This window comes from Hakea prostrata, chromosome 10 (genome assembly GCF_041222555.1).
Source record: "Hakea prostrata isolate BN-2017 chromosome 10, UWA_Hpros_2, whole genome shotgun sequence".
Taxonomy (NCBI): Eukaryota; Viridiplantae; Streptophyta; class Magnoliopsida; order Proteales; family Proteaceae; genus Hakea; species Hakea prostrata.
Genome location: NC_142609.1, coordinates 35123122 through 35149924, shown reverse-complemented (window position 1 = coordinate 35149924; position 26803 = coordinate 35123122). Strand labels below are relative to the sequence as shown.

Here is a 26803-nt window from a genome sequence, read left to right as displayed (position 1 = left end):
TAATCAACACACTGAGGCAACTATACCTAATTTTGGGCCAGCTTGTATTGATGGTAATGGGCCTCCACGTACACTTAATGTTGGATTTTCTGATAAAGGAAATGAAAATGGCTCCTCATGTGTGTCAACAAGTGCTACAAATACTTTACAGATTGTTGGGTCATCTAGTACTGAGATCGAAGCTGTTCCAATGTCTTCTACTAATTTTTCTGTTGCTCGTCATCATCCAATGGTCACACGCTCCCAAGATGGGACCCGTATCCCTAAAGTTCCAAAAAGCTTTTATGCTATAAAGTATCCACTACCTCTTGCTCTAATGGCTAATGGACTTTCTAATTTGGAACCTTCAAGTTACATTCAAGCTTCTAAATCTGTTGTTTGGCGATGAGCCATGGACAACAAATTTAATGCTTTAATAGCCAACAATACTTGGATTCTCGCTCCTCCACCTGCTGATAGAAAGATAATTGGGTGTAAATGGCTTTTTAGAATTAAAAGGAAATCCGATGGGTCAATTGAAAGGCATAAAGCCCGTCTCGTTGAAAAGGACTATACTCAAGAGTATGGTTTAGATTACGAAGAAACATTTAGTTCGTCCGTAAAATCAACTACCATACGGATTATTCTTTCTTTGGCCATTTCCCAAACTTGGAAGGTTCGTCAATTAGATGTAAATAATGCCTTTTCAAATGGCACTATTTATGAGGATGTCTACATGAAGCAACTGCCGGCCTATGTTGATTCACAGTTTCCAACTTATATATGCAAATTGCAAAGATCATTGCATGGACTCAAACAAGCACCCCGTGCCTGGTTTCAGCGATTAAGTTCTTACTTGATTACTCTTGGCTTTGAAGGGTCCAAGATGGATTCTTCTCTCTTTAGTCGACGTCATCCCACCGATTCTCTATTTGTATTGGTTTATGTTGATGATATTTTGATCACCGGACCCTCTTCTCTCGCCATTGATGACCTTCTTAAGCTGTTGTCTTCTGAATTTGCTCTCAAAGATTTGGGTCTTGCTAGATTCTTTCTTAATGTTGAAATGATTCCTCTGTCATCAAGAATTCTCCTCTCACAACAGAAATATATCTCTGGGTTGCTTTGTAGAGCTGCCTTACCAGATGCCAAGCCCATTACCACACCCATGTCATCTTCTATTCATTTATCGAAAGATGGTGGTAAACTCTTGAGTGATTCAACTATGCATCGAAGTCTTGTGGGTGGTCTACAATATGTTACAATTACTAGATCGGATCTTTCATTTTCGGTCAGCAAATTATGCCAATTTTTATTTGCACCAACTGAAGGTCATTGGATTGCTCTCAAGCGTCTTCTTAGATATCTCAAAGGAACTATTCTATTTGGATTACATATTTCACCATCCTCCTTCTCTTCTATCACGGCTTATACTAATGCTGATTGGGCAGGATGCCCAAATGATCGTAAGTCTCAGGGAGGGTATCTTATATACTTAGGTTCTAATTTAATCTCTTGGCAATCCCGAAAACAGTCTACTGTTGCGTGATCGAGTACGGAGAGTGAATATCGTGCTCTTGCTCTTGCCACCACAGAAATTACATGAATTTAGTCTCTTCTTTCTAAGTTAGGCATTCCTCAAACAAAGCCTCCTACATTATGGTGTGATAATATTGGTGCCACCTATCTCTCCGTCAACCCGGTCTTTCATGCTCGAACTAAACATATCAAAGTTGATTTTCATTTTGTTAGAGATAAAGTGGCAAAGAAGGTTTTGTTGGTTTGATATATTTCCACTATTGATCAATTGGCTGATCTTCTCACCAAGTCTCTATCTGCTCCTCGGATTCTTCTTCTCCGCTCCAAACTCAAGCTTCTTGAAGGCCCCTTGACTTTGAGGGAGGGTATTAGAGATAACTAAGATACGTGTATATTTTGTTTTGTTAAAATGTAAAGACACGTGTTTATTAAGATGTAATCTCTATTCTATAAATTCACATCAGATGGTCTTCTTTAGACCATCAATTGATTACTGAAAATACTATTGTAATAGAAAGAACCTCTCGATGGCAGATCCAAATGCATGAATTGTGGAGGTTGCATTATTCTGTCCTAATGACGTGTTTTCTTTCCTTTTGCATTTTAGCGAAAATCGATTTCAATTCAATTAATTAATAAAACTTATTTATTAAATGTTTAAATTGACTTTGCAGTAGTATTATAGCAAAGAGGAGTTTGTATCCAATGTAACCTCTAAGAACAAGAGAGTTCCAACCGCCTCTTTTTTTTATTCATAAATAGGAGTTTATTTTAAAGAAGGCAAAGAGCGCACTGCTCGATTACAAAGAGAAATCAACCAGGGGTGGGAAGATGGCCAACTTGTCGTGCCTTTCAACAAAAGACCTTCCCTAGCTAGAGAGTGAGCTACAAAATTGCTCTCTCTCTACAAAATAATTACATATGAATGTCTAATTGAATGTATTAAGTTTGTTTAAATTGATAAATATTTATCAATTCAGAGGTATTTCATTTGCATATCAAACTAAAAACCAACCCAAAAAAGAGACGGTTTCATAAAAGGAAAAAAATATATATATATATATATACAATAATTTCATAGTATAAGAATCCAATTTTAAGGCAATGAATCATAGTACAAGATGTAATTTAAAAGGGTTTTTGGTTTGAGAATTTGAATATGGTTTACCATCCGGTGGAGCTTGATGAATGAGCTTAGTCTCTATGTTACTACTTATTATTTGGGTTCTTGATTTCTATAGAGTGGGTGGGTTTTCTACAATGTGGAATGACTTTTAATTTCTTAATGGAAATTCACCAATAGCAATTTTGCTTTACATAGAATTTTTGCTTTCGTTATAGGATGTTTAACTATTTCTATATGTTCTTTTTCTTGCATACCATGAGTATTATTAGGATAGGGAAATAAACACCATCAATGGGGATGTAGCTCACATGGTAGAGCGCTCGCTTTGCATGCGAGAGGTACGGGGTTCGATACCCCGCATCTCCACCACTCCCAAGCGAACAATGATTAGTTGCATTTGGTGGAATAGGGTTTCCATCATATCTGATTTAGAAAGATGACAAAATGATAAATTGCATTCGGTGGAATAGGGTTTCCATCATTCATCATATGATGACACAATGCCCCTGTTTCTTGACGCTTTCTTGCATACCTGATTATTACAAGGGGGGGAACAAACACCTCAACGTGTAAGAAAGCTTGTCATGAGGGCATCTGTGGTTGATAGAAAACAGACAATATGGCGCAAAATTGGCTCAGGGAGGTAGATGATCCTACCACGTCTCTTTATTTCTTTTTCGGTGCTTTATTTCTTTCGTCTTCACCTGTTCTGTGCAACAAGTTTCAAAGAGATTGAACGGTAAGAACACTAATCAATTTCTCAAATCTGATGGCGCAAGCAGCTTTCCCTAGATTGATTATTGAAGTGATTTGTTAGTTGTACGCTTGAAAAGGGTTTGATGGAGGCAAGAAGAAGAAAATGAGGGCCAATTAAGATATAAGAAGATCATTTCTGAGATTTGAATTTGAAAACACGTGGGAGATACTTTTGACTATTTTTCTTTCTTTTTGTCTATTTAATTTGATAGTCAAGATATTCATTTTATACTCTGCTTCTGGGTTCTGATCGCTTGCAAAGCAACTTTGGGAGCGGCAGAGTGGTACGAGAAGATCCAACAGCCCACTTCCGTGATGTAAGTTGATCTACTTGGAAGTTGGATTAATTTGCACCAAAATTTCAATCTTTAAACCTTGAATCTCATTTGTTTTGATTTCTCATCTGGATGTGAATATCTATTGAATTGGTGAAAGCTCATAAATGGTTTTAGTTTGAAGATTTTCCTTTTAACCGGAAAGGCTGAAACTATCTGAAAACTGCTATTTAGCTTTCATGACTTCTCTTCCTTTGTTTTCTGAGCCATACACATATTCTTTTGACTGTGGTTGGAGATTTCTTATTTGGGGGTTCTTAGAAAGGTGAATGGTATTCCGTTGTTTCATTGATAGAGGAAAAGAGTTAGGTCTGCAAAAATCAAACTCTTAGTGCCCTAGAAAATTCCCAACAAACCAAAAGAAATGAAAAGAATCAATATGTTTCAACTAGCACCATTTACATACCCTACTGATGAATCAACTACCAAACCCATCTTCAAATTAGACCCCTGATGGATTCTTAAACTTTGTAATTGTTTTTGCCCATGCTTATTCATAGCTTTGTTTGAACTTTTACTCTGATTATGGCTACTAAACATACATCACTTCTACGTGGACTGTGGGACTGTTCAGCAATGGATTCTGAGAAAGTGGTTCACAATGGAGGATGTCACTGCAAACAGGTGAGATGGAAAGTGGTAGCACCAAGAAGTGTTGTTGCTTGGAAGTGCAACTGTTCTGACTGCAGCATGAGAGGCATCACCAGCTTCGTAGTCCCTGCCACCTTTTTTGAACTGTTAGGAGACTCCAAGGAATTTCTCACAACATACACCTTTGGCACGCATACAGCAAAGCACATCTTCTGCAAGGTTTGTGGCATAACCTCCTTTTATATACCAAGATCAAATCCCGATGGGATTTCTGTGATTATCGCATGTGTCGATCCAGGTACGCTGGATCACATTGAGATCAGGAATTATGATGGTAGAAACTGGGAAAAATTCTATGACCATTATTCCATTTCTTCATTCTCAAAAGTGGAGAGCGGTGGACCAGAATGATTCCCAAAAGGAATTGTTGTTGTTGTTAATGATTACATAGACAATGAAATGAAAGAAACTCACGTCTTGTTCCATATTGCACAGCAAGTGCATTTGTAAAAAGCATCTACTTTTCCAAGCCTAAGGATTTGTAAGGGTCTCAATTTGTTTTGAATTTGGGAATTCAGTTTGGCTACTGGTTATTCATTGACATCCTTATGCCAAGCTTTAGGTCGAACAGAAATTGATTTGGTTTATAATTGGTTAGTATGATTGGGCTTCAAACCTATTGTAAGTAGGCTTCTAGGTTGTAACCATAGAAATTAATTCATGGTAGATTGCTTGGAGAATGGTGATCATCAGGTGGATGTGTTTCTAGCAAAGTGGGTTAGCCTTCTAAGCCTTCTATATCGAGACATTAAGATTAAGGTAATCATGGATTTGAATATTTGTTCATTCACACCTTCTCCCCCAATCCCCCCCCCCCGGGGGCGCCTTTTTGCATTCCTTGGCTGGTTTGATGATGACTAAATGAAAGAATGGTGATCACCAGCATGAGGTGATTTAATTATTTATGGGCTTTTAATTGGGAATTGGCAGGGGGAGGGGGTTGTCAGGTTGGGCTTCACCTTTTAAATTTAGATATTTACGATGGATATGCCAGCGTAACCCTAACTAGAACCCTGACCTTGGCCTTATAAGCTAAATAGTGCCAAGTTGAGCCAACTTAGACAGATACCTTCATCTTGACTACAAAAGAATAAGGTTAAAAAAAAAAAAAAAAAAAAAAAAAAAAAAAACTAAAACTACAAGAGAATAAACAATTCATAATTCTAGTTACTCTACTTTCACCAAAAATATCATATAAGGTTGTAGGGCTTGGCCCATCCAAGGTTAAACACTCACTCTTGACCCTATCCTAACACTAATCTAGCACCATTTGACTCACCCACTATGTCAGAATTTTGAGCCCAAATCATACAAGGCCAAATGTAGATCATGTGTAACATTTTGACCTAGAGGCTTTTTGGATTAGTTCATTGGTACGGGATTCCTACACAAGCCCCCCTTAGACCTGTAGATGCAGTGCCGTAAGTAGTGTATGTCCACATTGTCCACAACAAAGATAACAAGTAGAATCTATAAATTTGGAAAGAGAAGACACATCATTTCCTTGTCTTTAAGGTGCTCAATTTTACAATTGTCCAGTTGTACTACTGAAATTACATAAGCAAAATATTTAGCTTGGTTGTGCCTTAGTCAACACCTTATCTCCCTAGTTGTCGCTGTCCCAAACTTGCAGTTCCATCTCAAAGAAGAAATCCCCAAGAGGTGTACTCGTGAGGAGAAAAAACAAGCAAAATCATATGCATGTGATGCTCCCATACATCTCATAATGCAGATCTCTAACTTTAGTAGCACACTTTATGGATACTAATCCTTAGGAACGGTCTCTTAATCCATAAAAGAAAGTGCATGATCGAGGATATAGGGTAAGGGCCACGTTTCGTACCACGATCGGGATTAAGGGATATTAGGTCCACACTAGGCTCACAGTCTCTCATTATCCTCACCATCCACTCGTCACAACAATTGGCATAGACTAGCACATATGGAGACTTACCTAGCCAAATACAAGGTCTCTTATCTGGGTGCACTCCATGGTTTAGGGAAACCACCCTCAAGCAACCCGCTATCTTGGCCTAGCTCCCCTCACCATTCTAGGAATGCATATCCTCAAGCAACCTACTATCTTGGACATACACCCCAACACCTAGGCCACCACTTAAAGCCCTGCTATCTTCGTAGTGACATGAATGGCATACAAGGGTACCCAATGTCTCCTTATGGCTCCCACTTTGTCTATTGGGCGACCACTAGTATCAATACTCCATACCAAGGTTTGCCAACCTCAATACCCCTGTTGATAGGTTGGTTGCACGCTAGGATGAGTCTTAACCCAGTGCAGCTATATGGTCATAGATGTATATGCAAGTATGCATGAGTGTTCGGAGGCAATGGCCATAGCCACCACCCTCGTCATATAAGGATACGGTTCCTCATTTACCCTTGATCATCTACATTGATATATAGCATTAAGATAAGGATAAGTAAAACATTAATAGACAAGCATAGTGTGTGTGTTTGTGTGTAGGACCCACATGTTATATTTTGGATTTATGCAATTATGTCATACATAGTAACACATTCATATCACAGCATACATATCAATCATGGCAATCAATTATATAAATAACATCCTAAGTCTAACATCCATTTTCTCCTCACCTTGTGCGGATTTCCGATCAATCCATTTGCGGTTTCGAGTTGGGTTGTTATATTCCGACATACACATGTTAGTGTTTGTGTAGGAATATCCATCTCCAAAAGTTCTCCTAATATTTAGCCCCAAGCCACCCCCTGTCAACACCATGGTAAATACAACATCCTCAACGGACAGTTGTTGTATTGACTGGAGGGTCTCCAGGAGGAAAACCACACCAGAATTCGGGTCTTCTCCCCCCAGTTCTAGTGAGCTTCCAGCAAATGTCCCTCACCCAAAGACCCTTTTTTTTATTTTAATTTCCTAGTAAATTAGCCCCCTATTCTATTCCTCAACTTGGGTTCCATTTCACCCAACTTTGGGGTTTCAAACCCAACCTTTCACCATCCTTACTAAATCACCTTTTTATCCATTTCAATAGTCTACTCTAAGGCCTTGGAACATGCAGAAACTTAATAGGAAAAACCCCTTTGTTTTTCCCATTCCCTTGCATTGGTGGTTCCATCAAATAACCCATACTAAACCAAATGTCACGAAACTTACATAGATAGGTAGGGGACAGTGAGATTCACCTTGTACTAGTGTTTCTCAATAGAATACACAAGCTTCAACCTTCGATAAGTCTCGCCAACCCTTGGCCTTAAGCTCTCCTTTCCCTTCTCTCTCGAGCTATTGTTTGATAGGGTTTTTCACGAAATGAAGACTTCCCTTCGCATTAGGGTTATTTCTAGGGTAGACGGCCTCAAATTTACGATTTCATTTTTCCATTTTATCATCGACTAGCTAGGTCCGACGGTCAATACATCAATCGGCTGGTCCAACAATCTCATCCGAGGCCTCTGGTGGCTCCACTGCTACCCTAATCATATTTAATACTCTCTCCCCCATATTCCATGGTTTCCTTCCTCCCTTTTCCTGGGTCTCTAAGGCTGATACTATCCCTGGAATGGATTCTAAACTTAAAGGTCCTTGTTGACTTGTCAGACCCCACCGATTCCCGGGTTAACCCTTCATCGCTAAAAAGGGGAAATGTTATATCATGACCAAACTTCCAACCTTAAAAAAGAGCTTTGGATTACAACAAAGTAAATTTTCCTTGTTGTGAAGTCAAAATGACTTGTTTTTAACATATAATTAGAGCATCATTAGCTTTGGTTTACATATTTCTATGTTATTCATTTTTTTAGCTAGTCCAAAAAATCAAATGTGCCAATCAAGATTACTAACACAAATCCTCTATGTCCAAGCAAAGCGTGGGCCCGTGCATCCACCAGCTGGATGCCCAAGCTGTAGTACCAAGCAACCATGGTTGGTATCATCGGCAGCGCATCCAGCGGGCAGACACACAGACGAAGGCTCTGCCTAGTTGCAAAGGATTGGACTCTAAGATTACACAACCCCCCCCCCCCAAAAAAAAAAAAAAAGAAGAAAAACTCTTATACATTTAAGAAACCAAGGCTTTGTAGCTTAGCCATAAGTACTAGTAATAGAAATTTACTAATAGATACCAATTAATGTAGGCCCATAGAAGTTGGATAATGGACTAGCCCAAACCCATGATTATAATTCTTAAAATTGTAGTGGATATCAACCCACATAACCGGCCCATTAAATAATTAATTGCTCAACAAGTTTGAATTTTATCTAATGACAAAGCTATTATGGGGAACACAATATTACTCTTCACACTATGATTTTTTTTTTGGGAACTGAACTTCTTTCAAATAGATGACATGATTATGCATGGGTTGATAGTAGCGGAGGAAACAAGAGGGAAAATAGGGTTTTGTAGAGTTGGATTCATGTTTTTCTTCTTCATGGAGATCTTTTGAGATATCTTTTGGTCTTTATGGGTTTGATTTTGCATGTTCTTATGTCTTTCCTCTTTTCCCGAGCTCGAAGATCTGGATTTCGAAGTCAGCGAGTTGGCTGATTAAGGTGGTTGGATTTCCCTCCTGGTAGCAGTTTCAGCTATGATCTAGACCTTTTTGTTCATTTCCAGTGCTCTCTGTTATGACTTGCCTTGATCTCTTTCGGATCGAGAACATTTCTCTTCACCTGAAACTCTTCTGCTAGGTAGGGATCTTGTTACGTTTTCCCCATTGGCTATGGATCCACTTTGTTCGAGGTTGGTGCTTCTCTCTCCTTTTCTCTAGTTTTCCCCAATTTTAACAGCATATTTCTCTTCATTATTTTGATCGCTGGTTGCTGCTTTTCACTTGTGTTTATTTCTGCATTTATATCAAATCATTTTTACTTGTTGCATGCAAAATGTTTTCATGAAACTTGGTTTATCTGCGAGAATCTGTGCATGTTTTTGCTTGCGGGGCTCGATATGATATATGAGCATGATTTACCCTAGAAACCCTCCCTCTTCTGTTAGCCTTATCTCATTTTCTTCCTGGAAACTCTATGTCTTCCCCTCTACCTGCTGCTCTCTACCTTCCCCTGGCGATGATAGGCTTTCAATAGATCTACTTTCCTGCAGTTCTCATCTTCTAATCTCTCCATGGATTCTTTTCCTGTCTAGATTCATTGGCTATTTCTTCTACTCTTTGTCTATATATCTTCAGAAGATGGTTTTGTTTACCTTATCCCTTAGGAAACCTACATTAGGTGTTCGACACGATTAGTGTTAGTAAAAGTGTGTTCAAGTACTCGTGGCTTGAGGCTAGTATGGCAAACCCATCCCTTGCTCAATCCTCCTCCCGCCTCCACTCTGATTCCCTCCATTTTCTCCCAAATGACCCTTCAGCTGAGAGATTAGCAGCTGACTTTGTTAGGAAATTAGACCTTCCTATTCGCCCTATTCACAAAGTCTCTCTTTCGTCACAACAACTCAATGAAGTGCAGCAAAACCTCAAATATACTATCATTGGGTGGGTTCCTTATGGTATTCACATTACTTATTCTGAGTTATAGAAAATGGTCCATGGAGGATGGAAATCTAAATATGTTAAAGTCGATGGTTTCCATCTCATTGAAGGAGCCCTTGATAGATTCATCATCAAATTTGCTCGTGCCAGAGATATGAATGTGGTTTTGTTTTCTCAACCTTGGTATTAACAAAACCATGTAGTTTTCATGCAACCTTGGGATCAATCCATTCCAGCCAACATTTCCCCCTTTCCTTTCGGTATCATTTGGGTACAAATCACAAACCTTCACTGGAGTTTCCATAAGAATGAGATCCTTCATGATCTATTCTCCACAGTTGGACATGTCTTTAAGATTGAAAACCCTGATGGTCTTGTTGCTTCTAACAATCTTCCAGCAGCTAGAATTGCCATCCCCCTGAGCCTTGATCTTGTCACATCAGTGATTTTTGAGATTACTCCAAACAAGAATTAGGTGATTTACTTCAGCTTCGAGTATCTTCCTTCAAACATTTTCCGAAACTGCATTAGAATTGGCCACAAAGCTTGTGATTGTCCCTTTAAAACTTCCAATAGGTTGATTTAGTCCATCTCTTCTAATAGGGAAGCAGACAACCTTAGTCTTCTTTTACCTAAACCTACTATTCCTGCTAGAAGATCAAGTTTATTGGGAGAAATCCATGAAATCTATGATGACCTTTTCCATGGATCTATCCCTTTCAATCCCACTGATCTGGAAGGCATTCCTAATCCACTCATAGAAGCTTCTTACACCAAGGAAAGACAACTGTGTATTCTAAAGGCTTTCTTATGGATGACCCACACCTTTAACCTTGAAATCCCTCGTTATCACACTTTGAATGATCCAATTCCAATCAACATCATTCAGCCTTTCAAATCACAAGAGCAGCCTATCACTCATAACACCCCTGAATTCGAGGAGATGGAGTTTTCTATTTCACAACCCACTGCATATACTCAGCCACAAACCAATCTTACATTAGCCCCCCCCCCCCCATCTGCTAATCAAGCTAATACTCCACTCAATCCTTCTTCCCCAGATATTACTCCAATCATTCAGCACTTTCATTAAATGGTCCAACAGGTTCAACAACATAATCTTCCAGTTACTGCTCTAGATTCAAACTCTATTACCAACAGAAATACTAGCATACAGGCTCAATGTTTGAATATTGATTCCACACAAATTCAAAGCTACAACACTCTCATTCCCAACAAAAGAAAATGCACTATCAAAGAGATTGGTGAAAGCTTTGAGATTACTAGTTTGGATCTGAAGAAACATAAAATTCTACAATCTGATTATGAGTTGGTGATGGCAGACCGACAACTACCATCCAAGAAGCAATGATTGCATTTTGTTTGAATTGTCGAGGACTTGGCCTATCCTTGACACAAAAGGAAATCAAAGTTCACATCAAAAATCTGAGGCCATCACTTGTTTTTCTTTCTGAAATTAAAAGTTCTTCTGTTTGCATTAGAACCTTTTGTAGGAAGTTAGGTTTTGATTCTCATCTTGCTGTCCCACCTCAGCATGGTGCTGGGGGTCTTTTACTTTGTTGGTCTACTGATGTCAATGTTGATGTTTTGTGGTCATCTGAGTGGTGTATTCACGCTGTTGCTACTTATAATTCCATTCAATGGACCATGACTTTCCTTTACTTGAGTGCCTATGCTAACATTAGGAAATATCAATGGCTAACTCTTCATAATTTAGCACAATTTGTGGAGCATGCATGGATTCTTGGGGGAGACTGGAACTCTTATTTATTTAGTGAATATAAGCTGGGAGGTTTGACTTTAAAAAATCATAGAACTACTGATTTTCAAAATTTTTCTTTTGAAGCAAATCTTTGTACTCTCCCAGCCCATGGTCCCAAATACACTTGGTGCAACAAACAAAAAGGGAAAAGGAGAGTTGAAGGCATCCTTGATAGATTCATGGCTAACCCTTCTTGGATTAGTTTGTTTCCTGAAGCCTACACTCGACACCTTACGGTCACAAAATCAGACCATGTTGCTTTGATTCTTCATGTTGATCGTCCAATTCTCAAAAACAAAAAACCTTTCAGATTTGAAAAATTTTGGACCCTTGAACCTACATGCTTAAATGTCATCTCTGAGCACTGGAAAGTTGTTTTCTAGGGGTCTCCATCTCATATTCTTCATTCAAAGCTTATCCACCTCCAATAGCATCTTAAAAAGTGGAACTCATTTCAGGTAAGGATTCTCTATGGTTAAGAGTTATGAAGGGAAAGTATTTCCATAACTACAATTTTCTTCAAGCAACTGCCAACCAATCCTCTTCCTGGAGCTGGAAATCTCTCATTAAAGTAAGAGATTTATTGAAGGGTTACATCTTTCATCAAGTGGGTAATGGCAATGACATTGATCCATGGGTTAATAGATAGATACATCCATCTCTTATGCTACATCAACTTCATCCTCTCTCGTAGAATGCTCCTAGTAAGGTATCTTCTTTCATTGATCATGATTCAAATACCTGGAAACATGATTTAGTTCTTGATTTGGTGAAGCCCAGAGATAGCCAAGCTAATATTCAACATACATCTCCCACTTTCTAAGAAGCAAGACATCATTATTTGGGATCAAACCTCATCTGGTAACTTCACGGTTGCTTCAGCTTATAAAGTATTTTGCAACAGTAATACCCAACAGAAGTCCATTCCTTGGTTAAAGTTGTGGCATCTCCCCTTAGCCCCAAGAATCATTCACTTTACCTGGAAGTTACTCCATCAAAAAGTTCCCACACCAAACTTGCTCAAGAACAGAGGATGTGATATTCCAGATATTTGTTACCTATGCTCATCCGATATGGCTGATATTTTCTTGAAATGTCAATATGCAAGACAGATTTGAAAACAATTTAGAATCTGCTGGTGGAATCATTCAACTAACATCGTTGATCAGCTAATCAACTGAATTGCAGCTACTAAATCAAATTCTCCATCAGGTATTGCTCTTACACTACATATTACTACTCTTTGGATTATTTGGTCTTCTTTCAACAAAGCAAGTCATGGTGATTCCTTCAAAAGTCCAAGGCAAGTATGGTGGCTTGCTCAATCTCTACATGCTGAGTACCTTCATAACTACCATTTTAAGGAGTTAGATCCAAAAGAATGAATATTCAGTGGACTGCTCCTCCCAAGGATCACATTAAATTCAATATTGATGGATCATCCATCAGACTTGCAGACAATCTCTTTGCACCTGGTATTGGTGGAGTTGCCAGAAATCATCTTGGGCATTTCATTCTCAGTTTCGCATTCCCCAAAGGCTACTTCAAAGCTCTTCAAGCTGAAGCTGAAGCCTTAAAGACGGCTTTACTAGTGGCTCTTTCCAGAAATTTGAAGAGAGTGATCTTTGAGGGTGATAATGAAGTTATTATCAATATTATTAATCGACAAGAATCCTCAAAGCCATGGAGTATCTCACATATCATTGAAGACATCCTTATATTGAAGAATCAGTTTGAATCCATAGCTTTTGTACATACCCTTAGAGAAGGAAACAATGTAGTTGATCGGCGGGCTTCCTTTGTTACCAATTATTCATAGTCCTCTTTATTGTCTTTTGTTCCCCCCCCCCCTTGATACATTGGCCTTTGTATTTTGACTATGCAAGTTGTAACTTCCCTAGGGGTTTTTCTTTCAAATAAATGTCTTTTGGCACAAAAAACCAAAGATTATGCATGGGTTGACACCATAGAATAAATATAAATTATGGCAAAATTATCATTTATGTCAGTTGGTACAATGGCTTTTGAGGTAGGGGATGGTTGAAAGCTGAAAGTTGAAATGAATAACCCTACAAACATTACTATAAACCGTATTCTATATCAAATACAGATTTGTACATATAACTTTAACATCACGAAACTACCTTCCTCTCAGTCATTTTATCGAATAACTTTTGTACATTGTCCATAGAATGAAAAATGACAACCAAAAACACCAAGCACCACTCAACTACATGCTCTCAGTCATTTCACTAAAAACTTTTCTGGCAGTCTGCAAACCATCCCATTTTTTTGGAATTATTGACAAATGATGAGTGAAGAGCTGCGTGTAAAGTCGATGATATGATGGAGAAAGATTGGTTCAAATTGAACTAGATGTCTTCTTGTTTGTACCGCCTGCAATTCAATATATGTTTTGAACTATTGAGGATCAAGAAAATGGCGGTGGTGAAGGCACAAAGCTGTTGAAAGAACCTCTCAATGGCAGATCCAAATGCATGAATTGTGGAGGTTGCATTATTTTGTCCTAATGACGTGTTTTCTTTCCTTTTGCATTTTAGTGAAAATCGATTTCAATTCAATTAATTAATAAAACTTATTTATTAAATATTTAAATTGACTTTGCAGTAGTATTATAGCAAAGAGGAGTTTGTATCCAATGTAACCTCTAAGAACTAGAGAGTTCCATTTTTTTTTTCTTTTTTCTTTTTCTTCCGCAAATAGGACTTTAAATTTAAGAAGGCAAATAGTGCATTGTTTGATTACAAAGAGAAATCAACAGGGGTGGGAAGATGGCCAACTTGTCGTGCCTCTCTACAAAAGACCTTCCCTAGGTAGAGAGTGAGCTACAAAATTGCTCTCTCTACAAAATAATTACATATGAATGTCTAATTGAATGTATTAAGTTTGTTTACATTGAATAAATACTTATCAATTCAAATGTATTTCTTTTGCATTTCAAACTAAACACCAACCCAAAAAAGAGACGGTTTCACAAAAAGAAAAAAAAATCTACAATTTCATAATATAAGAACCCAATTTTAAGGCAATGAATCATAGTACAAGATGTAATTTAAAAGGGTTTTTCTTTGAGAATTTGTTTCTAGTGGACCATCTGCTGGAGTTTGATGAATGAGCTTGTAGTCTTTATGTTACTATTTACTATTTGGGTTTTTCTACAACGTGGAATGACTTTTAATTTCTTAATGGAAATTGACCAACAGGAATTTTGCTTTTGTTATAACATGCTTGACTATTTCTTTCTATTCGTTTTTTTGCATACCATGAACCTTTTATCAACCTGAGTCTTAATTGCTAGTTAGCGCGAATCCAAACTGCACTAAACCGAACCCGTTATTTTACTAATAGACTGTATTTGGACTAGGTGTTTTGTGGGTTGAAATCAGCCCAAATCCGACCATTGACACCGGTAGTTGAAAATCGTCTTGAAAATTTTTAGTACAATATTTGAAGATATTTTTTTTTTGGTAATCACAATATTTGAAGATAGAAGAATCGTAAACTGTTAATGGCGTCTTGGGTGACATGCTGTGGGCATTGTGTTTACTGCTAAAAACAATATTATTACAGATAGGGAAAGAATGACCATCAATGGGGATGTAGCTCACATGGTAGAGCGCTCGCTTTGCATGCGAGAGGTACGGGGTTCGATACCCCGCATCTCCACCACTTCCAAGCGAGCAGTGATTAATTGCATTCGGTGGAATAGGGTTTCCATCATATCATCATATGATGACACAATGCCCCTGTATGAGCTCGCTTCGTTTTGGACTTACACCTGTGTAAGAAGCTTGTCTTGAGGGCATCTTTGGTTGATAGAAAACAGACAATATGGCGCAAAATTTCTCTTTATTTCTTTTTCGGCGGCGCTTTATTTCTTTCATCTTCACCTGTTCTGTGCATAACAAGTTTCAAAGAGAGTGAACGGTAAGAACAATAATCAATTTCTCAAATCTAATGGCGCAAAGCAGGTTTCCCTTGATTTGTGAGTTGTTCGTTGTACACTTGATAAGGGTTTGATGGAGGCAAGAAGAAGAAAATGTGAGCCAATTAAGATATAAGAAGTTCATTTCTGAGATTTGAATTTGGAAACACGTGGGAGATACTTTTGACTATTTTTCTTTCTTTTTTGACTGTTTAATTTATTAATCAAGATATTGATTTTATACTCTGCTTCTGGGTTCTGATCGCTTGCAAAGCAACTTGGGGAGCGGCGGAGTGGTACGATAAGATCCAACAGCCCACTTCCGTGATGTAAGTTGATCTAGTTGGAAGTTGGATTAATTTGCACCAAAATTTCAATCTTTAAATATTGAATCTCATTCGTTTTGATTTCTCATTTGGATGTGAATATGTATTGAATTGGTAAAAGCTCATAAATGGTTTTAGTCTGAAGATTTTCCTTTTAACCGGAAAGGCTGAAACTATCTGAAAACTGCTATTTAGCTTTCATGACTTATCTTCCTCTGTTTTGTAAGCCATACACATATTCTCTTGACTGAGGTTGGAGATTTCTTATTTGGTGTTCTTTAGATAGGTGAATAGTATTCCGTTGTTTCATTGATAGAGGAAAAGAGTTAGGTCTGCAAAAATACAACCTCTTATTACCTTGGAAAATTCCCAACAAACCAAAATAAATGAAGAGAATCAATATGTTCCAACTAGCACCATTTACATACCCTACTGATGAATCAACTTCAAAACCCATCTTCAAATTAGCCCCCTGATGGATCCTTAAAACTATGTAATTGTTTTTGCCCATGCTTATAGCTTTGTTTTAACTTTGTTAATAAATTTAACAACAAATATCACAGAAAGATAAAGACTAGATTATAGATATGATGGAAGGACTGAAATTGTTAGGCTATTATCTATAGAAGAATCCAACAATGGGATTGGCTGAGTAGGTTAATGGCGAAGTAATAACAGTGGTACACATCTTTGAAATTCCTTGGCTAGCTGTCGCTGTGGAGTAATACCACAGATTGGAAGTTAGAAACTAGGACAGGTTTGGCAATGTACAAATTGCAGTAGCTACAAATTGAAGGAGGCTGATGTTGAGGTCAATGGAAGGTCTCAAAGGGAGGACTAGATTCTCAAAACAGTGTTTGATTATGATGACCAGAATTAAGGTTGTGGAAGGATGAATATCTGCTGCACACCAAAGAATGCTGAAGGCAAACTCAATCTTGAACTGGAGAAGCCAGTGGGAGAAAATTGCAACCAGTATCAAGGATGAAGAAATTGAATTCCTTAAAAAAATAAGAAGAGAAGGGATATAGAAGTTCAGTCAGCCTGGCATCCCCTATGTTGTGGTCTCAAATTGCCACAACCACAATTATTTTCTCTTCAATCTCTGTCCTCCTCTGCTCAGCCTCGTAGTCTTATTTACAAAAACCCAAATAACCAATGGAAATCAACCCATTCCTGATCTAATTAAGAAACTAAATACATCTAGAGATGGAAACTTCCAATTCTGAAAACAAAATATAGCAAACTGAATTCAGAAGCTACCAAATTGAAATAAGATATACTCTGTAAAATTTATATGATATATGGAAACAATGGTAGATTAGCATAGGATCTTTCTCCACTGGTGAGCCAACACGATCTTCTAGAAAGTATTCTCTCACAAGGCAAGTTTAGGCTGTGACACTGTTCATGTGGACAGTATCATCAACAGCACTTTTATGATTTTCCTTCTGATTTGGGTCTACATCAGCTCTTTCCCACTTAAACCTTGTTCTCGAGTTCTGTAAAATTTAAGGATGAATTATTATGTGATACACTTCCAGTTCTCGAAAACCAGACTCAGGCAGCTTATAGATGTTTAAAATGTAAACCAGTGATGTAAACCTGGTACAGGATTAGAGTTATTTTGGTAAATTCCCTAGCCTTAGGGTTTGCCCAGGAAGTTCCAGAGAAAGGGAGAAGGGTTCTATGGTTTCTAAGGTAGTTTTAGGGCCTGCTGAAGCTTAACTTTAGATCTGAATCCTTTTGTACTCTGAATTTCTGATTTGAAATTTGAATTTCAAAGGCCAATTAGGGTGTTGGTTAGGGTTGGGGAAGGAAGAAGAGCTTGTTGTTCTGCAGTTCAGACTTACAGATGCTAATATTCTTTGATTCAGTAACTGTTTCAGTGAATGAGGGTTGAGATTATTAAATACTTAGGGTTTCTGAAAATTCAAAAAATTCTGCAGATCCTCGTAAAGAAAGATGAAGTGCAAGAATTTTCAAAGTCCAGAAATTGGGATGAATTGGGGAAAATAATTTTAGGACTATAGTCTAATACTAGAGGCGACCAAAAGGGGGTTAATGGGGCTGGGGTTTGGGATCTGCAGGTGAGGAATTCTGGGGTAGCCGCAGGGAAGAAGGGGGGGGGGGGGGGAGAGCTTACGGGTGCCTTGGAGAAGTAGGGAAGAGCCTGGGGAGGTTGTGGGGGTGAGGGGATAGGGGAGTTATGGGACTAAGGGAGGCTGTTGGGTTGATGTGGCAGCAAGGCAGGGTTGGGGGAGGTTGCACAGGGCAAGGGAGGTGGAGGGTGGACTTGCATGGAAGGGAGGGAGGTGGGGAATGGGCTATGACTTGGCTTGCTGGACTGTTGATGAAACTTGCTGGATTCGCTGAATTGACCTTTTGAACTTGATTATTAGTTACTTGAATGCTTGGAAACAAATTGAGAACACTCCACAATCAACTGCAGGGCCCCCCTCAAAAGACCCTGCCACTCAGGCAAGTAACAATCAAATTCTTTACTTAATCTAATGCATGAAAGATGCTATTTATAGCCTAAAAAGAAGACTCTGACTCTACTTTGGAACTCCTTACAGATAAGGTTCCAATTACACATTGGACTAGACTCTTAATAATAAGTAGCTCTTAACAGATAAGGAACAACTAACTTGGGACTCTTCTAAACAACTTTCATTCAATCTGACACTCTTCGAAACAAAACCAACCCCAACTCAAATTACCAAACTGGACTCAACAAAAATTTTGAAAAATTCTAAAAAACAATTTCAGAAATAAATTAAGGACCAAGGTGGCCAAAATACCCCTCAAGAGGCATTTGGCCAGCTTATGGAGGTTTCTTGGAACCATCTTGAGGGTTCCAATTAGAGTTTTGTCCAGCGGGGTCTTTGTGTTCACATCACCCAGGTTCAAGTGGGATCACAAACTCTATATGGTTAACTTCAATATCAGCTGTTGTGTCCATTGGGTCATCTACAAATGTGCCTTTAACCTTCTTAATCGCAAAGTTGAGCTTTTATTATTCATCCTTGTCATTCACAGATTCCTTAGCGCTTCCTTCGACCACCCCATCAACTATTTTGCCAAATTGCCTATTGCCTCAACTTCATTTGCTTCAAACACTTCAACATAGGCATCAAGATTAGAAGCATCAATGACCAGCTCTTCCTAAGCGACAAATTTTTTCGGAACCTCTTCAACAGAAACCTCAACTCCATGGTTGGCTTAATGATCGGAGGCTTCTACTGTTGTTGCTCTTCCATCTTTAAAGCTTCAACAGCTTAGTTGCATCTATTGGAGGTGGATACTAAATGTGGTTTAAAATGTTTGTTCAAAGGCATTTAGTCGATTAGCTGCTTCAAGCTCCATTCAAGTGCCTAGTGGCTTCCGTTGGAGGCTTTCTTTTTGCGGGGGGTGGCTGTTGGTTTGGGGGCATTATCTTGTTGAAGGGAGAGCCTTGTGCACATGGTCTAGTAGATACTTATTCATCAAAATGTACATCATCTCTTCCCAATTCCTAGTTGTATGTCCTCTATCTATACTCCTCTCTTCAAGGATTTTCCACTGATGTCATAATAGTCAATCAAGAGTAAACAAACCTATCCTTCTGCTCCTTTGTTGTGTTGTTCCTGTCAAAATATTTATTTGGGTGAGTGTATTGATTCCCATCAAAATATTTGTCTAGAGAATCTAACTAGTCAAGGAAGGGGTAGACTAATTGCTTAATCCCACATATGACTTAGATCCCTAATATTTGGCCTGATAGAATTGGCCAATTCCAATATTACTATTAAAAAAAAGTATTAAGCCCATGGCCCAAAATAGCAGGTCCATCATCTCTCCTCACTGAAATTCTGTATCAATTTTCTGGTTCAAGCATTGGCCTGGTCCCAGATGTAGTTCACTCGGAAGATCTGCACTCCATGGCATGTCAATTTCAATATTCTTATCTCTTTATAGTTTATTATTATTAAAATTTTATTTCGTTGGTTGAATTAGGAACACTGTAAGTTCAGCCTTACTTTTATTTTGTTCAGATATTGAGACTCTTAAGGATTCCAATCACATACCAATAAAAAAAAAGGGATTCCAATCAAAGCCTTTAGGTGGAAGGGATTTGCTTTTCTAGTCTAGGAATTATGGCTTTTGTGATTTAATTGTTTTGAGTACTAGGGAAACTACAAGACAACCTGTGGATGGAGAATTTAGCCAATCTTTGTTTCTATTTTTGACTTCCTGTTATGTTCAAGGATTGGCTGTAGATTTTCCTTTTCAGTGTCTGAAACTGTCTGAGGCATAATTTTAACTGATAAATATATGTAAAAGAGCTATGCCCCTATCCATTGATTTTCAGAAATAGGGGGAAAGACTTGCTGCTTCTTTGGTCTATAAAATCAAGCTGGCTCTGTTGGATTCAGAAGTACACTATTGTGGACTAGGCTCTTGGATATGGTTGATTCCAGATTGTGTTCTGCTTACCTTGTAACGGGGAACTTCTGTGAAAACCAGAACCTGAGAAGGGAAAGAGAAAGAAGAGAATAGATGGAATTGAGGAGAACGTGGTGGAGGGAGAATTGTGAAACATGCAGCAGCTCTCCCCCGTGATAGCTTTATTACTGACAGCTGGGTTAGGAGAAGTTTCCTAACCCAGAACAGAATATTAGATCACCTAGAGCCTACAATAGGATAGTTAGACTCCCTAGTATCCAAGGATAAGCAGGAGAAAACACCACTTAGACTAAAGTGTACATGACCTAACTGTACCACACCGTTCATAGGGCCATGTATCCCTACATAATTACTGTCTTAATACTCCCCTCAAGTTGGAGCATACAAATCACTCATGCCTAGCTTTTGGCAACCACTCTTGATGGTAGCACCCAACAAAAGCTTGGTGAATAGGTCACCAAGCTGATTAGAAGAAAGCACATATGGTGTGACAATCTTCTTCTTTAGGCCAACATCTCCAACATGACAATCAAGAATTCAAGCTCGATGTGCTTGGTCTGCTCATGCAATACTGGATTGCTAGCAATACGGATTACAATTCGAATGTCATGAAACATCTTCATTGGTGGATTGACTGGAACTCCCAACTTAAGGAGAAAAGATTGTAGCCATAGTAACTCATCAGTGCTTTGAGCCACAACTCTATACTCAGCTTTGGCACTTGAATGAGCAACAATAGTCTCTTTCTTGCTCCGCCAGGTACCAAGATTTTGCCCCACAAAGGTGCCATATTATCAGTTGACCATCTTGTCACCATCAGTGTTTGCCAATTTGCATCAAAATACCCTATATTTTATGTTTTGATGAGGACAATCAGTAAGTCCCTTTCCTGGAGCTCTATCAAGAAAATGATGGCCCTGCTTCCTAATGATTTTCCTCAGGAAAATGCATAAAATGGCTAACCAATTCCACCACAGAAGACATGCTACGCTTTGTAATGGTGACAGAAGTCAGCCTTCTAACTAAGTGTCTATATCAATTAGGATCATCAAAGTCTTCGCTTTCAGTAGAACCCAATTTTTGCTGAGGATCCATTGGTGTGTCTACTGGTTTAGCAGCAACTAGCCCTGTATCTGTCAGGAGATCAAGAACATATTTCCTTTGGGAAAGATTAATTCCCTTCTTACTACTAAGCTCCTCAACCCAAGAAATAGCAAACAGGATCCAAATGCTTCATTTGAAAATGCTTGTGAACATAGGTGTTTACTTTCAGCTATTTTTGTGGTATATTACTGGAGATAATAATATCATCAATGTACATAACAATAATTACTACTTGAGATCCTGGTTGACGAACAAAAACAAAATGATTAGAATTGAGTTCAGAGAATCCAACAACAAATGGCAATAGAACTAAACTTGTCAAACCAAGCTTGTGAAGACTGTTTTAGCCAATAAATTTCTTTGTGAAGTTTGTACACCTTGCTTGATTCTCCCCTTGAACATCAAGTCCTAAGTGTTGCTCTGTACTTCCCTCTTTCTGAATATCACCATGTAGGAAACCATCAAGTCCTAAGTGGTGCAGCTTGGATTGTTTGGCCTGCTATAAATCTCATTCATGTTGGTGAAACTATGTAACATACATGAATTAGTCTGTTAGTATGTTCTGAACATTTTTATCTAGAAATTTGAGGGAAAAAGTCAAAATATTCTGTATGCTCTCTAATATCTGCAATTTGAATCGTATTGACAAACGTTATCATAATAGTGGATAACTATGATTGACATATTAAATTCTCAATTGACTTCAGTTTGGTGTCAACAGTATGATATGAAACGTTTACTCTGATTATAGCTACTAAACATACATCACTTTTATGTGGACTGTGGGACTGTTCAGCTATGGATTCTGAGAAAGTGGTTCACAATGGAGGATGTCACTGCAAACAGGTGAGATGGAAAGTCGTAGCACCAAGAAGTGTTGTTGCTTGGAAGTGCAACTGTTCCGACTGCAGCATGAGAGGCAACACTCACTTCATAGTCCCTGCCACCTTTTTTGAACTGTTAGGAGACTCCAAGGAGTTTCTCACAACTTATACCTTTGGCACGCATACAGCGAAGCACACCTTCTGCAAGGTTTGTGGCATAACCTCCTTTTATATACCAAGATCAAATCCCGACGGGATTTCTGTGACTATCGCATGTGTCGATCCAGGTACGCTGGATCACATTGAGATCAGGAATTATGATGGTATTAACTGGGAAAAATTCTATAACAATTCTTCCATTTCTTCATTCTCAGAAGTGGAGAATGGTGGACAAGAATGATTCCCGAAAGGAATTGTTGCTGTTGTTGTTAATGATTAAATCAATAATGAAATGAAAGAAACTCACATCTTGTTCCATGTTGCACAGCAATTGCATTTGTAAAAAGCATCTACTTTTCCAAGCATAAGGATTTGTAAGGGTGTCAATTTGGGAATTCAGTTTGGATCTGGTTCAGTTCCAACTATAGTAGGATCTACATCTGAATCAAGTCCCAGATTAGTTCTGAAATTGAATTACATATCTGATCTTCGTCAGTTCTGTTCAGATCTGACTACAACTTTGTTCTTGTAGTTGGTCCTCAGCTGATTATTGTATCATTTAGTATATCCCCAGTAAATGGGAACAAGAGTAGAAAGAAGTTTCAATGGTAAATTATCCCCATATTTAGGAAAATTTCAAGGGAGAAAGTAGCAAGAACAAAGTTCTGGATGCTGAAATAACCCTAAATTTAAGAAAAGGTGAGGGATTGAGTCATTAGTGACCTAGGGTAGTTATTAGATCACCAAAATAAATTAGTTCTTAAGAGTAAATTACATATATATTTACTAGGTTTGCGAACTATTACATTGACAGTCCCTGGAATTTATTATATTGTGTAAGATAATCAATTTTAGGGGGTGTAAGCATATAATAATTTATAAACCCAAAACCCAATATGTGTGTATGTAATTTGTTTTAATTCTTAAAGACTTGAAAAATTAAATATAATAAAATAATGAAAAACATAAAAAATAATACTAATTAGAGTATTTTACACTAACTTTTAGGGTAGGTATTCAGTTGTGCTGTTAGTTGGTTGCCAGATTCAGAGCTTGTGTAAAAATTTTTTTAGATCGAAACATATAAAATTTGGGAAGTGTAGTAGATGGATTATAGTTCAATCCAAAACGAAGAAAAAATAGAAGTTATATGCTTTTAAATCTCACAATATTAAATTCGACCCAGATTATTTTTGGTCATTCAGTTTGAATTCGAATCCAACATTTAGCTACTGGTTATTCATCGACATCCTTGTGCCAAGCTTTAGGTCGAACGGAAATTGATTTGGTTTATGATTGGGCTTCAAACCTATTGTAAGTTGGCTTCTAGGTTGTAACCATATAAATTAATTCATGGTAGATTGCTTGGAGAATGGTGATCATCAAGTGGATGTGCTTCTAGCAAAGTGGGTAGCCTTCTATATCGAGACATTAAGATCAAGGAAGTCTTGAATTTGAATCTTTGTTCATCCACACCTTCTCCCCCCATTCCTCTTGCCTTTTCGCATTCCTTGGCTGGTTTGATGATGACTAAAAGAAAGAATGGTGATCACCAGCATGAGGTGATTTATTTATGGGTTTTTATTTGGGGATTGGTAGGGGGAGGGGGTCGTTAGGTTGGGCTTCACCTTTCAAACTCAGATATTTACATTGGATACGCCGGCCTAACCCTAACTAGAACCTTGACCCTGACCTTATAAGATAAGTAGTGCCAGGTTGAGCCAACTTAGATAGATACATTGACCTCAACTGTAAAAATTCTTTAGACCATATATGTGGTTTTGTAATTGGTAATCACAATTCCTAGGGTGTGAGTCCATTCATCTATTGCTCTTGCATACATAATCCCTAATTGGAACATTAGTTAGAATGTTCCAAATAGGCTCCTCAAAAAGCTATTGAGATTTTATGTGACTCTTCTTTTCTGGCAAGGTATAATGGGTGTTGGGTTTCCTCTTGTGCTGTAGTGGTTTCTGTGGCTCTCCTATTTCGTTCAAAAACATTTTTGCCAAATTAAGGATGATTGTAGTGGTTCATGTTGCTCCTTTGCTTCGGTTTCTAACTTTGAGTCTTTGGAGTTTCGTTTGTTACTAGACCTAGACGTTTCAACTTGCACATTGTATTCAAATCGTGAGTCAGAGTCACTATCATCAAGAGAGAAAACACATATTCATGTTTCCTAAAGATTGACATGCACGTTTATCATATAATAATAGATTGCATCATATCTAATAGTTTTTGCTAAGCTGTATTACAAATATAGACTTTAGCTCTATATATACTGACTAATGCTAGAAAAATCTACAAAATGCCAGACACTTGGTATTACAAAGGAGTTTGAATAGGACTATTTATTACAGGAAGAAGTGTAAATAGAAGACTACTTACTATAGGACACTGGGAAGAAAGCAATTAATTACAAGGCTCTCAAGAGGCACTGGAGGATAGGCCGGATTCGATGAAAGGAGAGGGGTTGCCCTATATGTAGTAACTACATATTTTTTCATGCCTTTTGTCCCATTCCAACTTTGCAAACAAATAGTGCCTAAGGATCAATGGATAATCAAAAGTATAAATCTAACTCTAGGAGGGAAGGGCTTATAAGCCAAATGGGAAAGTTTGGAACTAACATCCAATTACAAGGTACCAGAGTTTTGCTTGCTCCATAAATTCATAATGAGAGATAATGGTTGTAAAAACTAATATACCAATATTGTTCCCAACCAAATTGCCATTGAAGAAAGAAATTAATTGGCCAAGAAAATAAGGGAGAAGGCATATATCTACTGTGATGCATGCTAGATGGAGGCAAGGACTAAGAACCAAAAGGGTAAGGATGCGGAGGCGGAGGGGATTAACTTGAATGTGGTGACGATGCAAGAAGCAGGCTTGGTTGGGTAAGAAAGCAATTGGAGAGGGTTGGTTCTCCAAGTAAAAGAAGGAAATTTGCATCCATTTGAGCAAATAAATTAGCCCAGGAAACTATAGGTGAAGGGGAACAGCACTCAAAGTGAAAAGCGGCAAAGGAGGACAAGGAACCATCATTATTAGAAGGAAGTCAGAGGGGATAGTTTGGTCGAAGTAGGGTGTGTCTTTTTGGATTCTAGATCGACGAATGAACAACTCTAGAGCCAATAAGATAGTAGAGGATGCTCACAAAAGCCAAAGGTCAAGCTAAAAAGAAATCTTACCCCTATTAACAAACAATTCCAAAGGAGTTTGACTCTAGCAGATAAGAATAGAGAGACCACTTGAAGCCAAATGGAATTTTTCCTGGAAGAGATCCTTCAAATGATATGAGGAGCTAGCGACGTTGTTATCCTAATCCATCAAATACCAAGACTAGCTTCATCTTTAGGTTAGCATAGAACTATAGAAGTCCAACTAGTAGGATAGAGGAATCAACAAGTTTCTTGATCCTTGCAATGGAAGCTACAAGAGAGAGAGAGAGAGAGAGAGAGATTACACGTATGAATTGTACCGTAAGTAGGGAAAAGACACTACAATTATAAATATATGGGTAAGAATACACAAGGATGGATTGGATCAAAATGAGCATTCTCGCATAAGAGAGTAGCTTGCCTTTCTACAACTGGAATTTTTTTCCCTGATGAGGAAAAGTATCGTGATATAGTGTTGAGCCGTCCAATAGGAGGAGGCACAAATGAGTATCCATTCCCCCATTCAACAAAAACAAGTTCAGAACATCAAAAACATTAATTTGTTCAAAACAATATTTTAAACATGGTTTTCATTATAAAGCCTCCTCAGTCTTACAATTCTACTAATTGGCATTCACTAGTCCACTTTCCATGGTCATTGGAGGCTGCGTTTGTTTGCTGGAATAAAGGTGGGGTGGGAAAATTCTTGAAAAATGTGTAAATGTTTTATTTTTTCCTCAAATCCCAAAATGGTAGATTGTTTGGTTGCTTGGGGTGGGAAAGTGAGAGACAAGTTTCCCATCCCAACCCAACCCATTTTAAAACCTCAAATATGGTGGGACTTTGTGGGAAAAGTGAAAAGTAGGATCAACCACTATCACTTTTCCACAGAACCCTTTCCTTTCTTTTTCTCTCACCCCACTACACATGGGACTCACATGTTTTTTTTTCCGTCCCCACCTTTGCAAACAAACACAGCCTGAAGTAAAGTGAAAATAAGAAATGATTTTATGATAAGAGAGATGCAAAACCCATAGAAATGAGTTAATCCAAAATTTAGTTACAATTGGACATAGACATAACAAATTCCTATATTTATTATTTCATAATAAAAAAATAGATTTTTTCGACCTCTATTTTTTTTTTTTTTTTTTGTCTGTCGAAGGCGAGATTTA

The 26803-nt window shown here is 38.1% G+C and overlaps 2 protein-coding genes, 2 non-coding genes and 1 pseudogene across 8 annotated transcripts; all 5 read left to right on the top strand.

Moving 5' to 3' along the window:
• The first annotated feature begins 2937 nt into the window (after positions 1–2937).
• Positions 2938–3010, top strand: TRNAA-UGC (transfer RNA alanine (anticodon UGC)). The gene has a single exon. It is a non-coding gene; the product is annotated as a tRNA-Ala (tRNA).
• Positions 3011–4260: 1250 nt separating this feature from the next.
• On the top strand, positions 4261–4737 carry LOC149002638 (uncharacterized; annotated as a pseudogene).
• Positions 4738–13040: 8303 nt separating this feature from the next.
• On the top strand, positions 13041–13478 carry LOC149002637 (uncharacterized). The gene has a single exon (XM_089138746.1). The coding sequence runs from the start codon at positions 13041–13043 to the stop codon at positions 13476–13478; it is 438 nt and encodes a 145-aa protein (XP_088994872.1).
• A 1795-nt stretch (positions 13479–15273) lies between these two features.
• On the top strand, positions 15274–15346 carry TRNAA-UGC (transfer RNA alanine (anticodon UGC)). The gene has a single exon. It is a non-coding gene; the product is annotated as a tRNA-Ala (tRNA).
• On the top strand, positions 15290–26220 carry LOC149002635 (uncharacterized). 5 transcript variants are annotated; one of them, XM_089137440.1, is made up of 4 exons: positions 15290–15607; positions 15880–15934; positions 21939–22035; positions 22281–26220. In XM_089137440.1, the coding sequence occupies exons 3-4, from the start codon at positions 21999–22001 to the stop codon at positions 22706–22708; spliced, it is 465 nt and encodes a 154-aa protein (XP_088993566.1). In that variant the 5' UTR covers positions 15290–15607; positions 15880–15934; positions 21939–21998; the 3' UTR covers positions 22709–26220. The 5 variants fall into 5 exon arrangements, with proteins under 5 accessions (XP_088993566.1, XP_088993565.1, XP_088993568.1 ...); XM_089137439.1 differs by having other exon boundaries at positions 15290–15721; XM_089137442.1 differs by lacking the exon at positions 21939–22035.
• Positions 26221–26803: the final 583 nt, after the last annotated feature.